This window comes from Balaenoptera borealis, assembly GCF_965194805.1.
Source record: "Balaenoptera borealis genome assembly, chromosome: 19".
In the NCBI taxonomy this organism is placed as follows: domain Eukaryota; kingdom Metazoa; phylum Chordata; class Mammalia; order Artiodactyla; family Balaenopteridae; genus Balaenoptera; species Balaenoptera borealis.
The window spans coordinates 32539789-32555250 of NC_138878.1; the positions used below are offsets into that span (position 1 = coordinate 32539789).

General features: G+C 48.2%; 1 protein-coding gene across 5 annotated transcripts in view; it reads right to left on the bottom strand.

The window, feature by feature from the left end:
- Window positions 1-5901: 5901 nt before the first annotated feature.
- NOD2 (nucleotide binding oligomerization domain containing 2) overlaps window positions 5902-15462 on the bottom strand; it is a 30764-nt gene continuing 21203 nt past the window's right edge. For 4 of the 5 annotated variants that reach the window (XM_082366621.1, XM_082366622.1, XM_082366623.1 and 1 more), the window contains 5 exons: window positions 14139-14222; window positions 13563-13646; window positions 11791-11874; window positions 8573-8656; window positions 5902-7094 (listed from right to left, as the gene is read on the bottom strand). In XM_082366621.1, coding sequence (XP_082222747.1) covers window positions 7022-7094; window positions 8573-8656; window positions 11791-11874; window positions 13563-13646; window positions 14139-14222 — 409 coding nt within the window. In that variant the 3' untranslated portion in view covers window positions 5902-7021. Of the gene's footprint in view, window positions 7095-8572; window positions 8657-11779; window positions 11875-13562; window positions 13647-14138; window positions 14223-15462 lie in introns of all 5 variants that reach the window. The other variant, XR_014237391.1, reaches the window with a different exon arrangement.

The following is a 15462-nucleotide window of genomic DNA, read 5'->3' on the forward strand; positions in this document are numbered from 1 at the left end:
CCCAGGCAAAGGGAACATGTTACATGACATATTGGAGGAACTGGAAGGGGCAGAGCACAGAAAGTGTGGGCGCAGAAGGGCCGGTCAGGCAGGGCCTGATGAGCAAGGACCAAGGGGTGGTCTATATCCCAAGAGCAGTGGGAGCCCTCTGAAGGGTGTTAAGCAGAGTAGTAACTGTAATTCTACACTACCTTGCATACTTCTCTTATGGCACATAGCAGGACCCCAACAGAAAGCCAGTGAACTGAATGGAGCTCTCTCCCCCAGGAGCTGGTCCACTGCTGGGACCCATAGGTAGAGGCCTGTGACTTGGAGTGAGACCCAGTCAGGTCTCAGCAAAACCTTCGCAGCAGCACTGGTCATGCTTATTCATGAGACCCCGCCCCATGCTTCCCAAATCGCTGCCACAGGCTACCCCTACTTCCAGCCTTGCCAAATTCAGTGTTAATTTTATACCCTGTTGCACAACCCAAGGTGAACTCCTGATATTCCACACTTCCACTCCCCCATCTCAGTAAATGGCAACTGCCAGTTTTTCATCCAGCCTCCTGTGGGTCCAGTCCTCGGAACGTGTGCATTCGTGAACTCTAAACCACGAGGCTAAATGGACCAGGTGTCCCCACAGACAAGGACACCATACCACTGCTTTCTCCATGATAGACCAGTGTGGTGTTTCAGTCAATGGCTGAGTCGAGAGCCCTCCATCTCGGGGATGTGCTTCTCTCTTAGCGAGGGCAAACTCTAGACACAACTGAACATTCTGTCTGAGGGCTTGTACTCCGGTCACCTAAAAGCCCTTTTTGATCAGATAAAAGAGATTACTTTAATCAGTTTTAAACTAATCCAGCTGAACTATAAATCCATGTTCTCCTGTTTGAGCTATTTGCTGTTATCAATGACAAATGATTTCTGTGTGATTTAGAAAACATACACAGAGAGAAAAAGGGTATCGTGCTCTCCATTGGGATCTTTGTGCTACATCTAGAATCTCATTTTGAGCAGTAGATACGTTAGGAATGATCCCATGTCCCAGGAAGCCTTCCTCCCTAAGGAAGGAGACACTAGCAGTGTTGGAAGAAAGTGACTCATTATCAGAATCTACCCCAACTTCTATTTCTGCCCCTTTTAAGTAGGTGGATTCTCCCTTCATTCAACAAATATTTGGGCACCTACTATGTGCCAGGCACCGTTCTAGATTCTGAGGATGCTGCGGTGAGCATAGCCCATGTTCTCATGGAGTTGACATTCTAGGGGAAGGAAGAAACAAGGGTGCATCAGGTGGTCATGCTGAGAAGAGAGGACTAAGCAGGGCAGGGGCGAAGAGGTGGTTGGGGACTGCTATTTTAGGTAGATTGTTCAGGGAACGGCTCCCTTGATGTGGTAGCATGTGAACAAAGGCCCGAAGGAAACTAGGAAGCCAGCCATGCCGCCGTCTAGGGAAGAGTGTCCCAGTAGGAGGAGACAGGCAAGTGAGAGGGTCTGGAAGCAGTGGTGTGCTTGGCGTTGCCAAGGAAGAGCCAAGAAGCCAGTGTGGCTGGAGTTCAGAGAATGGGGGTGTGAGTGACAAGGGTGAGGCCAGAGAAAGCACAGGGGTGGTCCAGGCCAGCAGCAGACCTTGCCTTTTAGCCGGCACCAGATGGGAAGTCCTGAGGCGTTTAAATCAGAGCCCTGGCTCATCTGACTTATGTTTTAATGGGCTCACTCAGAGGGACAAGGGCAAAAGCAGACAGACCAGTCAGTAATCAGGCAAGGGTGGGCCCCGAAGGAGCCCCTTGTTTCTTGGGGGTTGGGAGGAGGGGAATTTGGAACTGAAGATGTCAGGAAAGGAGGTCCAGATAGAGAAGAGATGCAGCCCTTCCTGAGAGGAAGGATTTTCAGGTGATTGACAGGGGAGGGGTAGCGCTTAGGGGATTGGATTTGTGGATTTTTCTGGAAGTGATGATAGGTGGGATTAAATTTAGAGGAAAAAAATAAAAAAAGGAAATCTTGGGGAATCCAAAGAGCTTGGATTGCCAGTCTACACAGCTGCAGTCTCCCCCTATGTAATTCTCCAAGGGCAACTGCCCAGGCCGGTCCTCGATGTTGTTCATGACCTTGCTGCTCACTGGAACCTGCCACCCAGGGCCCGAGGCCCTGTGTCCCCTCCCGTAAGGCCTTGCCAGGGAGTGTACCCCGAGCGCTGTGTGCTTCACCCACTGTGCTGCGCCAATCTCCCGAGCGGGGAAGGAGGCGTGAAGGTGTTGGTGCAATAATGAAATGATGCTGCATGTAGTCTCAACGCAGCCCGCTTGGAATGGGATTCCGCCTCCCACATTTCCGTGGGGTGTATTCATTTCAGCATCTGGGTTTGGCACTCTAGGTTTTGGGGAAAAAACACTCAGATTGACATTTTTTTTTCTTCTAAGATGATGGTGAATCTAATTAAAGTCTCAAGCTCTTTAAAAAATTCTTCTGCTCTGATACCTTTTTTTTCTGCGTGGAAGAATTAAATATTCTGAGCCACAGATCTGGAATCTGCCTGCTCCCGGATAAGCCATTGGCCACCAGCACACATCTCTCAGGTAACCTCCCTGTTGGAGAATTTTAAGAGTCCTAATTCGCAAGTTACCTGCAGAGCCCTAGAACGCCTTTGGTGGACCTACTGGCCTTTCACAAGTTAGGAAACGTCCACTCTGAGCTCTGACGGTAATCACATGTCAAGATCTCAGTTCCACCCTTACCTGGGCCCTCTTAAATTTTTTTTTTTTAATAAATTTATTTATTTATTTATTTTTGGCTGTGTTGGGTCTTCATTGCTGCACACGGGCTTTCTCTAGTTGTTGCAAGCAGGGGCTACTCTTCGTTGCAGTGCGCAGGCTTCTCAGTGCAGTGGCTTCTCTTTCTTGCAGAATACGGACTCTAGGCGTGTGGGCTTCAGTAGTTGTGGCGCGTGGGCTCAGAAGTTGTGGCTCGCGGGCTCTAGAGCACAGGCTCAGTAGTTGTGGCATACGGGCTTAGTTGCTCCGCAGCACATGGGATCCTCCCGGACCAGGGTTCGAACCCGTGTCCCCTGCTTTGGCAGGCGGATTCTTAACCACTGCGCCACCAGAGTAGTCCCAACTGGGCCCTCTTGAGCTCTTCGTTCTCCATAATCTCTCCCTGGGTTATATCATCCAGGCCCAAGGACCCCATTCCCCTTTTGATGCTGAGGACACCCATGGTGTTATATCTGGTGGTGACCTCTCCCACGGGCTCCAGACCCACGCCAGAACGTGGCGTCTCCATTTGACCTTTCTACTTAGATACCTCAAACTTGAAAATCCAAAACAGAAGTCTCCCCTGCTTCCAAACTTGTTTCCTACCCAGTTACTCAAGTCAAAAATCTAGCAGATATCCTTGAGTCTTCACTTTCCCTCATCCCTCTCATCCATTCCATTTGTAAACCTTTGGGAATTGCCCTCTAGAATATCTCTGGAATCCATCCTTTTCTCTCCATCTCCACTGATATCCCCTGATGCTGCCCAACTGCCTCTCCCCTGCAATGGCTCCTAGATGGTCTCTCTACTTCCTCTTCTCCTCACCCTTACCTTTATGCATTCCAGTCGCTTCTCCACCCCAGAACAAGAGAGATCTTCTTTAAATGGGTTGCATTGCACTGCTTAGAACTCTCCAATGGTCTGCCATGATTCTTTCCCATGGCCAACTAGGCCCTTCATGAACTGGCCCTACCTACCTCTGCAGACCCATGTGGTGGACTCTCCCCTTAGCTTGCCTCAAACACACTGTTATTAGTTTCCTGTGGATGCTGTAACAAATTATCGCAAACTTGGTGCCTTAAAATGACACAGATTAATTCTCTTAGGGTCCCGGAGGCCAGAAGTCTAAAATGGGGCTAGAACAAAGGTAGCTGCAGGACTACACTCCCTTCAGAGGTTCTAAGGGAAAATGTGTGTCCTTGCCCTTTCCAGCTTCTCGAGCTGCATTCCTTGGCCCATGAGGCCCCTTCCTCCACCTTCAAAGCCAGCAGTATAGCCTCTTACTTCAGTGGTCACCTTGCCTTCTTCTGTGTCAAGTCTCTCTTTGCCTCTTTCTTATAAAGACATTTGAGGTTGCATTTCGGGTCTACCCAGATAATCTAGGATAATATCCCTATCTCAAGATCCTTAACTTAATGACATCTTTAAGTCCCTTTTGCCATGTAAAGCAACACTTTCAGGTTCCGGGGATCAGGACCTGGCTATTTGAGGGGGGGGTGGATTATTCAGCCTGCCACACCCACCAAGCTCTCTTCCATGGCAGGGTCTTTGTACAGCTTGCTCCCTGTGACTGGAATGCCCCCCCAGATCCCCCTCCCTCTTTGCATGGCCAGTTCCTTCTCATCTGGGGGCCTGTCACCTTACCTGTCACCTCCTCGCAGAACCTGTGTCTGAACAACCTCCAAATCCAAAGGTTTCCCTCTATCTTGAAACTTTATTTCCTTCCTAGCACTTGCCACAGTGGACCTTATTTTATATATTTTCCAGTTTACTTGTTTTCCGCCTGCCTCTCCCTCTCCCCTCCCCATCAGTGCCTTGATGACAGGGCTGGTGTCTGTTCTGTTCAGATGAATTTGCAATCCAAGATGGTGCCATGCAAACAGGCTGCTCTGTCTACTCCTCTGAGAAAGCAGGCCCCCCTCCATCTTCCTCCTGATCTTCTCTATTTGAAAGAATGGTCTGGACAGAACCTGATGTCACCAACAAAGAGAACCCACCCCTATGTTCAAAGCATCATAGTTTATAATAGCCAAGATATGGAAACAACCTAAATGTCCGTCGACAGATGAATGGATAAAGAAGATACAGTATATATATATATATATATATATATATATATATACACACACACACACATATATATGCAATGGAATATTACTCAACCATGAAAAAGAATGAAATAATGCAGCAACATGGATGGACCTAGGGATTATCATATTAAGTGAAGAAAGATAAATACCATATGATATCAGTTATATGTGGAATCTAGAATAGGACACAAATGAACTTATCTACGAAACAGGAACAGACTCACAGACATAGAGACTTGTGGTTGCCAAGGGGGAGGGGTGGTGGGACAGGGATGGAGTGGGAGATTGGGGTGAGCAGATGTAAGATCTATAGAATGGATAAGCAACAAGGTCCTAATGTACAGCACAAGGAACTATTTCAATATCCTGTGATAAACCATAATGCAAAAGAATATGTACATGTATGTGTAAGTGAATCATTTTGCTGTATAGCAGAAATTAACACAACATTGTAAATCAACTATACATCAATAAAATAAACTAAAACAAACAAACAAAGAGAACCCACACACATGCTCTCCCTGGGCAAGGGCCCAGGGAGATGCCACAACATTTAACCAACCAGACACACACGAAACCATTCAAAGAAGCAGATTTCACCTTGATGAGCAGCCACCTGAGTCCTTGTTAATTAAATGCAGCTAAGAATTATTTCGCCAAGGCCCACTCAGGAGGCTGCTTGCCGAGGAGAACTGTTCCCAAATCTTCTCCTGTTAGAGACTCCCGGAGCCACTTGGAGAGAATGGAGGGAGGCCCAGGGGTCCTTCTTGCATTTCTCACATTTGCCACAGCCTAAAGTTCATGCTGGATTAGACTTTTCTAAACCAAAGCCAAATGTGTTTTGATTGCAAGCCTGCTTCTAAAAATTGCTTGTGCCTTAAGCAATCAACTATCTGGTTGAAACATCATGTTTCCCACTTCAAGTAGAAATTTGTGCTTTAATATTTGACAATGTTCAGGAATATTTTTAAATGTTTGGTCTCAACAAAGATAGCTTCGGTGACTCAATAGTTTTCTCCTCTGTGATTATGTGCGGCACAAAATTCATGGCCCTATTTTTTTATAAAAACATAAACTTGGGAGAAAAAAACAAAGTGGTTTATAAATATTAACCAGTTTTTCACAGATAACAGTGTTTAAAATAATAACACTTGCACAGCACCTGACAGTTTAGAAAAGCTTCAACATGCATCATTTTGAAAAATTCAGAAAAAACATTTGTTTTATAAGGAGGGGCCTTTGATTTTGCCCTGTAAACTTTTGATCCATAACTTTATATCCTAAAGCATTCTGGCACAAATAAAACTGAACCGTCTCTTATGAATATATTTTGGAAGTCTGCTGCCAGAGTTCAGTTTACAGGCATCAGAGTGGGGCTGTTCAAAATTCTGGCCCAGATTAATTTTAAAAAGCTGCATTTGGATGGGGAGTGGTTTCCAAAGGTTTAACTGAAGAGTAATTGATTTCACTGGAAATAAAGGTCCAGATGTGATACCAGCTGTAGTGTGGTCATATTTTTCTTGAAAATCTAGAATGTCTTGAGAAACACATGGCTGTCATGTGTCCCCTTTCAAAAATGTCTTTAAGTACCAGAAGGAGAGCAGGGTAAATTAAAGCCCTTCCCATCCAGGATGTGTGGGGTGTTGAGGGGGATGGGAGGGCGGGAGGAGGGCTGGGGTGTAACGGAAGGAGCAAAGATGAGAACGCCAGTATTCTGAATCCTCAACCACAGAGGAAGTGCCATGTACAGGGGTCCAGGATGAGTGGAGGAACCAGACGTAGAGAACAACCTAATGGGTGACCATGAGTTGAGACACAGCAGAAAGTTGCGTCCTGAATACCCCTCCTCACGTGGAGCTCTCTGCACCTGTAAGCACTCAGTGGCATCGTGGCTCCACTGACCTATGTCAGGTTGGCCGGAGACCAGCCCCACCATGTAGAGGGGGGCCGCCCCTCTTCTACATCCCAGGACTGAATCTTGGGAAGAACTTGACAGCAAAAATAGGCTTTGGGAAAGTCTGCTCTGCAGGGCCCTGATGCGCCTTCCTCTGCCAGAACAAAGGTGACCTATTGGGTTGGCCCTGGGCAGGACCAGGTGCCATCTGAGTGGACTGCTGTCAGATGTCATCCCGTTTCTGGGACCCAAACCCACGGCCTGCTCCCAAACAAACCGAGATGAACGTTGACCTAGAGACATCAAAGCAAGAGTCTGGTGTCCCTGTGGCTGAGCTTCTCAATTTCCTCCGGAGAGAAAGTGTTTCCTCGGAGCCTGAAGGGGATAAAGCAAAGAGAGGTTTGAGTAAGAACAGGACCAGAGCAGTGGTTTCAACCGGGAAGCTGCCGCTTTATGAACCCATGCCTGGATGGCCTGGCCCTCCGGCCCAGCTGCAGCTCTCCTGGGAGAGAAGTCTATGCAGGTTTTACCTTCTGTCAGCCAAGATGGCTCATGAATCACTGTGCACGATTTAACAAGCCTCCATGGCTCTGCAGAGTCCACACTGGGCCCAGCCAGCCCTGACTCCCAAGGCTGGCCATTCTTTTTAAGGCAACAGCAGAATCTGTCAAGAATGCAATGAGCAAGTCCCAATGTCCTCCCAAGCTCTGCCAATAACATCAGAACCCTTAAAATATCAACCTGATGCTAGCTTGCTCCCCCTGGACACAGAACGTGACATTTCTCAGAACTGTGCAATGGTTTAAGAAAAATATAAAGCCCACGCTCTACCCAGGACCCGAGGACCTCACAGGCTACAGGGATTACACAATCGCACAGAAAGGAAAAAATCTCTCCATCGCAGGACAGATTTTTACAAGTCTTTATTTTTAACTTCATCATTTGATAGCTACAGTTGCTACTGCCTTGATGTGCTTTTTGAGGGAGGGACAAATCTGCATATGTAAAGCAGGGTTCACGAGCTTTCAGGGATGAGGCATGTAATATACAGCAGCCAAAGGGGCCTGGTCCAAGCCAGTCGGCGTAGTGGGGTTTAGGGTCAGCCTGAGCCGGTTTGCCCAGCTGAGTGGGGTCAGCCTGTCCTCTACTCTCCTTAATTACTGGCATTCTAAATGGGGTTCCAGAGTGGCCAGCTTTTTTGAGAAACCCCTGAAAGATAGATTTTTATAGGGAATGTCCTCATTTTAAAATATTGGTTTCTAGCCCAGTGCCTGAAACATATATAGTGTCATTCACTCATAACATGTTAAATCAGGGGAAATCTTTCTACCTATAATCTGAGTGATAAATAGATCCCTGGAAAGAAGAAGGAGAAATCTTTGAAGTTGTGATGCACTGCTCTTTTCAAATACATAAAGGAACAAGGCTTTTCATTACGTATAAAGACTTGGAAACACTGGCCAACAGTTCCCATCCTGTGTAACAGCCGCCCAGAACTGCAGAGGGTCTAATTTAACAGCTTTGACCTGTGAAGGCAGATGTAATACCCAGGGAAGGCAGGAGCTGAGTTCTTTTCTCTGTTTCCCTCTTCAACCACACCCCAAATCCCACACGATTGCCTAGAACAGAGACATTCTTGAATAAACGCTCACGATTTAAAAGTGAGAGAGTTGGTCCCAGCTTAGAAACATGAAGACATCTTTCCCAGGGAACCAGATCCATCACATGTAGAATGGGACTAAATGTCAGGGTCATAAGGGATCTTAGAAATTCTCAAGTTTCTCTCTCCCTTCACCCCAATTTATAGATTGGAAAACTGAGGGAGGTTAAAGAGGCCTGCCCAGGGGCCTTACCAGACTTCCAGGATGGTGTCATTCTTTTCCAGGGCCTGCAGGAGGGCTTCTGCCCCAAGGGAGGTGATGCGGTTGTTAGACAGCCTGGAGAGGAAGATGGAATGGTGAGCTTTGAGGATGCTTGCTTCTCTACTTGAGGCTGTTTAATTAAAGGAGGCTTTGGGAGCCGGCCAGCCTCCTGAAGCCCACCTGCCCCCTCAGCATGTCCCTCTCCTGCCTGAGATTCCCGATGAGCTCATCCGCAAAGGCTCAATGCCCAAAGTGAAATGCACCCCTCTCTCCTCCATTCACCAGATGGGTATTAAGTAGCTGCTCCCTTAGGAAGGAGCATGGTGGTTAAGAATGTGCATTTTAGTGCCAGACTTCCTGGGTTCAAATCCACCTTAACGCTACTCCCTTTTTGATCTCAAGCAAATGAGTCCCAATTTCCTCATCTGTAAAAAGGACCTAGAAGAGTACCCACCTCATGGAGTCCAAGAATTAAACAAAGAATGGCATATTCTAAAGCACTGGGCACTGTACTTAACTGATAGAAAATAATCGATGAACAGTAATATTGTCATTTAAGGGCCTTGGGGGCACAAGGACACAGGCTAAAGAAAATATGAGGTTGGAAATGGGGAGGGAAGATGGCATACAGTCAGGGACAGCAGGGGGAGAGCCAAGTGGTCCCCACACTGTTCTTTTGCTCACAGCTGGCCTTCTAGATAATCTCCACTACCTGGCTTCCCCCTCAACAATTTCAGGAACTTCTGAGAAGCTGACCCTAAAGCAGTGCTAAAAATAACAGCAGCCAATATTTTTAGAGCTCTTACTATGTGCCACTTCATAACCTACATCACCTGGGCTCACTCTCAGAGCCCTATGCGGAGGGTTCAGTTTTTACCCCATTTATACTTGAGGCAACTGAGGCACAAATCCAAGCAGGAACGGCTGGTAACGGTGGAGTTGGGGCCCAAACCCCAGCTGTCAGGCTCCAGAGCCTGCAGTCTTAACCAAGGCTTGGCACAGACCACGTCTGGAAGAAGAAGGATGTAAGCTTTGCTTTTCTTTTTTAAGATATGTGAGAAGCTCGATTTTTATGGGGAAACAGTGGAGGAGGATACAGTTCAGTGGTGCTGAATTATAAGACTCTCGACAGAGCAGCGTGGGACATCGGCTGCTCCCATTGCCTGGCATCTGTGGGGTTCGAGCGGGGTAAGCCTGTGACAATGAGGGAGGACAAATGCGCCTCATCCACACATGGTCGATAATAAACCAGGTATTGCCAAGAGCCGCCCTGTGTGCGAAGCCTGGGATCCCAGCGCGGACAAACCCAAGCTTCACCAGGGCCTCCGAGCCCGAGCTTCACCCATGTGACGAGTGGAAGTGTTTTCCCCAAACATTTGGCAACTTCCTAGCCCCTGTGAAGCAACACAACAAGTGTTGCCAGAGTGGATGGCGGGTTGGCAGCAAAGCAGACGTTCTCCCAGCTGCAGCTGTCTGCTGGTCTCGGAAGGTGAGTGTCTTCCCCGGGCCACGCTTGCCAGGGCAGAGGCCAGTCTCCTCTAGCAAAAAGAGCCATCTGCTGGTGCGCTGACATCCCTGGGAAATGAGACCTTTGGCACTATGGCTGGTGTGGCTCCAGCCTCAGAGAGCACCGTTCCACAAGCCTGTGGTGACCACTGGCTGGGCTCCTGCTCATATCCGCCATCCCTCTCCTTGTGGCATGGGTCCCTGACCACCGAGTGCACCTCTAATGGTCCCCCGATCACTTCCCCGGCAGCACCACCGCTGCCCAGCCCTCCAGCTCTGGACCCGCAGGACCTCCACGAGCTCCCATCCCCTTTCACCAGCTTCCTCCACTGCCCTCAGCCTGATCTACTTTCCATCTCTCGTCTGGAAGGGTGCAAGGGCCTCCTGGCTGGTCTCCCTGCTTCCATCTTACCCTCCTTCCACCTGTTCTGCACAAAGCAATAAGCACGATCTTTGGATGATATAAATCAGATCACATGACTGCCCTCATTAAAACCCTCCGAAGGCTTCTCAATGTCCTTAGAATAAACTCCCGAATCTTTCCCAGGGCTCTGAGGCTGCTGTGGCCAGCACCTCCCACTCCACCGTCCACTACAGTCCAAGCTCACAGGCCCTCCTTCTGTTCTCAAAACCACCAAGCTTGTTTCTGCCACAGGGCCTTTGCACTTGCTGTTCTGCCCACCTGGAATGCACGTCCCTAAGACCGCAGCATGGTGGGAACCTTCTTGTTATTCAGGTTTCAACTCAGATGTCACCTTCTTAGAGAGGCCTTACCCAGCAGCAACTCCCCTACCCTCTCCAGTCACTCCCTGTCATCTCTCTCTGGAATTCTCTTGAGAGCACTTATTACTAACAGAAATGGTCTCATTTGTTTACTTGTTCATCATCTGTCTCTCCTATTCAAATTTAAGAGCTATGTGAGCAGGGGCCTTTTTACCACTCTATCCTCAGTGCCTCAAACAGAGCCTGGCACGGACTGGGTGCTCCAGAAACATTTCTTGCATCAATACATAAATGGATGAACGCACACATGAGTAAAAGCAAGCATGCCTGCCTGCGTAACACACCAAGAGGAACCACTGGGGATGACCATCAGAATTCTCCTGCCTGAGTCAGAGAGGACCCCTGGAGGCGGGGAAGGGCCCGGCCTGTAAGCCACCATAGCAGATGCTGTGGGCAACCCGCCCATATTCCCTCAGCTCTCACCTCTACCTCTGAGGGCTGCTTGCCGGGAAGACCCCCATTCTCTGCCTGAGGCCTTTCTGCTGACCCCAGGAGTATGCTCAGCCATGTTCGGGGCAAGCCAGATGTGCCAGAAAACAAATATCCCCACAAGCACGCTTCAATATGTGAAGGACAGCAGCTGGTGGATAAATACCCCCGCTGCCTCTCGCCCACAGGATTGTACCCCAGAGGTCCCCAGTGATAACCGGCTTGATAACACACCCTTTTTTGGTTAGTGTTCCTCCCCGGCCTCATTTCACTACCCTCTCGCCAGTGTTTGCGGGGACTACCTCCCAAGTACACAATGTACACTGGAATCCCTGCCTGGGATTGGGGGAACACAGAAAAACCAGCAGTTTTCTACCGGGCCACCTCCTGTGAGTCAGCCAGGCTGGGAAACCTCCCGGATCTCTGATTCAGAAACACCCCCTCCCAAGGCCAGTCATTACTGTCCCAGCTCCTGCTTACAGGTTCCTTACTTCAGGACTTTCAAACTTGAGTTTTTCTCAAGTCCTTTCGCGAGACAGCACACACCTTCATCCTGGACGTGGTTCTCCTCCAGGCTGGCAAGAACAAGGGAGAAAACCCAGTTGATATGGTAATGTTTATTATGGAAGATGACGCCAATAAAAATGAATGCATGTGCCCCCCCCCCCTCCAATTAAGAATATCCAACATCTGAAAACCCATATTTACCAGTAAAGTAAGAACAGGTCAAGCAGGGTATGAGGGGTCTCAATTCCTGGGACATCTCTGGGAGAGAATTTGCCCCAGGGCTCCTTCACATAAGAAGTTCCCTCATGTCCCAGTGACTCAGTACCCATTTTCCCTTTCTTTCTCATTAATGGAAGGCTAATGTCATTTGGAGCAGCCACGTGCTTGGTGGAAAAACTATATTTCCCACTCTCCACTGCAGCCAGGGTTGGCCAAGTGACATCCACATGGCCATCAACACATAAGGAGAAATTGACAGATGGGACCTCTGGGAATGTTCTTTAACGGGGAGAGACCCAGCCTTTTGCCCTTCCTGGATATAGAGACTGAACCTGGAATACAGAAGGAGTGCTGTGGGTGCTGCAGCAGCCACCTTGTGACCATGAGGAAACCAACCATGAGGGTGAAACCACACACTAAGGATGTGAAGGATTAGAGAGACAGAGTCCAGACCCCTGCTGGCCTCATGTAGCTGCCATACCAGCCCTATGCTGCCTACCTCCAAACTGCATGTACATGAAAACATCAATCCTTTACAGGTTTAAGCCACTGTAAATAAAGGCATTCCATCACTTGCAGCCTAACGCAGTCATAACCGATACACTCACAGTGAGGCACTCCTCTAACAAGAAATTTCAAGCTGTAGAACCCAATCAGGATATACTCAATGGTACAATGGCAGAGCTAGTGAGCCCTGGGCCCTGTTAGTGGGCCCTGCCAAGGCCCATTGGTAATATTCATTTTGTGGCCATGCTCATAGGTTTCAGTGCCTTTATGCTTCCCAGAAAAATCAAACATTCCGCATTTTATCTCCCTGATATAATTTGGAACTGCCCAGAATATGTCAGAAGAAGGCTAGACAAGTGGCAGCTAAAGGATGGAAAGCTTGGAATCAGGATAAATATGATTCATGGTTCATCTTTTAACTTCCGCCAAACTCTACTCCACCTTGCACATGACCCTGACTTGAATATCCAGTGTTCTTAGGCACTCACATTCACCTCGAAATGACAAAACAGCGGTCATTGGAGCAGCAGCAAGAGTAATAGAAATGCTGTCACTACTACAATGTCACATTCAGGGAGTGCTTACACACACTCCAGACACTGTACTAAACTCCTCACAAGCATTACCTCATTTAATTCTTACAAAAGTGTTTTACAGTGGAAACCATCCATACTCTCATTTTACAGGTAAGAAACCTAAGATTCAGAGATTGTTACTTAACTTGCCTAAGATCACAGCAGGCCTTGAAGGTCAGCTGGCTGGATTCCAGAGTCTGTTCTCTTAACCGTTATGCCCCAGGGAGGCAGTAAACAAACCAACAAACCAATCAATATAATTAAATGAAAAGAATTAGCACCTATATGCCAGGCTCTATAAGCTTCACGTCACCCAGGACAAAGACAAACACAATCACCCAATCATTCAGTCATCCATCTTTGTCTTATACACACAATGGCTTCCACAGATGAGGCCAGAGAATGAAGAAAGGCTGACGTCTGCCTCTCTAGAGCAATGAATCCCCTAAACTCACCAGAGTTCTTCCAGGGCCATGTTCTTTTCCAACATCAATGCTAAGGCTTGAGCACCCACACTGCCAATGTTGTTCCCCACCAGGCTGGATGTAATCAAGGAAGAAAAATGTGTCAGAGCAGGGAGGGACCTCAGAGATAAGATAACCCATGAAGTGCAAAATGCATGGCACACATTGCCCCATGTCCTAGTCTGCTCCATGTCAGACATCACTAATGGATTACAGCGCTCTTTTTCATTAAGCCCAGAAGCAGCTTTAGAATCCTTCCCAACATAGTGTACTGGGCAGCCCCCAGTAACAGACTGGAGTTGGCCCTTGAGTTAAAGTGTATCTGATCTAGCCCAAGACCTTCAGTGTACAGATAGGGAATCAAGACCCCTGAGAGGAGAAGTGACCCAAAGTCACCCAGAAAGACTCAAGTGTCCTGACTCCAAATCCAGTGGTTTTTCTTTCTCATCCAATTATCTAATATAAGGGGCTACAAATGAAGTTCAAAGATCTTCAGAACTGGCCCAAGCTCCTCCCTCCTCCTGTTGGCTCCCCCATGACAATTTCAGGACAAACACTGAGGCATACCTGAGCCACCTCAAGCTCTGGTGATCACCCAAGGCTTCAGCCAAGGCCTGGGCTCCTCTGTCACCCACCTTGTTGCCCCAGAACCTGAAAAGTACAACAGAGTCAACAGACAGTGTCAGTGAGAACCTGCCATGTGTTCTAGACATGTGCCTTTCCTCTCTGTGGCCCCAATCAGAGGGGCAGGACCACCCAATCCCAGAAAGGCCTCAGGGGGACTCCTAGGTCCCAGCAAAGTGAACTTGCCTCCATTTTTTGGAGGGATGGCCAACCTTCACTCAGGTTTTTTAGCTTCTTTAAATCAGACTTACAAAATAGTTAGAGGCCCACCCAGTGTACACCCTCAGGGACGAGGAACTCATTCTCAAAGCCAATTCATGGTTGTGATATTTTTCCTGACATTAGGTCAGACGTGCTGGTGCTGACTGCCACCCATGAGTCTCTAACTACCTCTGGGACCCCCCAGAACAAGGCTAACTGTTCTTCCACAAGCCAGCTCTTCATCTCTTGCTCCTGCTTCACGTCCCCGGGCCCTTCATGGCAACTAACTCCTTCACCTATTGGCTCATACTCCTCAGACCCACACTAATTTGGACACACCCCTTTTCAAAGGCAGAGCCCAGCTCATACCTTGGGACCTGGCCATTTTACGTGTGGGAAGTTAGGCTGGACCTGTAGGTGCCCACGTGAGCAGAGACAGTGGCCCTGAGATGCTCACTGCACTTTCACTCATTAGGTGAATAGTTATTGAGCTCTGGCCCTGTGCCAGCACTGCTCTGTGCTCCGGGGATGTGACACTGTAATAGCAAAAACCCTGCAAACAACCTAAAGTGTGCATCGACATGCAACCAGCTAAACACATCACGACATCCACCAGAATACTAAGCAGCTATTCTTTAAAAAATGAGATCATGTCATATGAAAAAAATGCTTATAATATACTGTTAAGAAAAACAAAATGCAAGCTACAGAACAATTTGTATCATATGATAGTGTTTGGGATTTTAGCACAGGGCCAGGCCCAGACAGGTACCTTAATAAATAACGTGTTGAAAGATAAACACCCCCCCCCCCCGATGTGCAAGATGTGATCTCAAGCAGGAAGGAACTCGGTGGGGCCGCGGCCACCCTTTCCTAGACTCTGTGCTGCTACTAATGCATCCTGGAAAAGGTGCTGATGTCTCCAGCAACGCGGTCCCACTCAGGGCTCAAACTGAGCCGGAGGGCAACTTGCCTGCCTGTAAAATGGGTTGGAACACCCGGCCCTAAGATCATTCTCTCTTCCTACAGTCTTGGGTTCTAAAGCCCCCAGTTCTTATCAAATGGA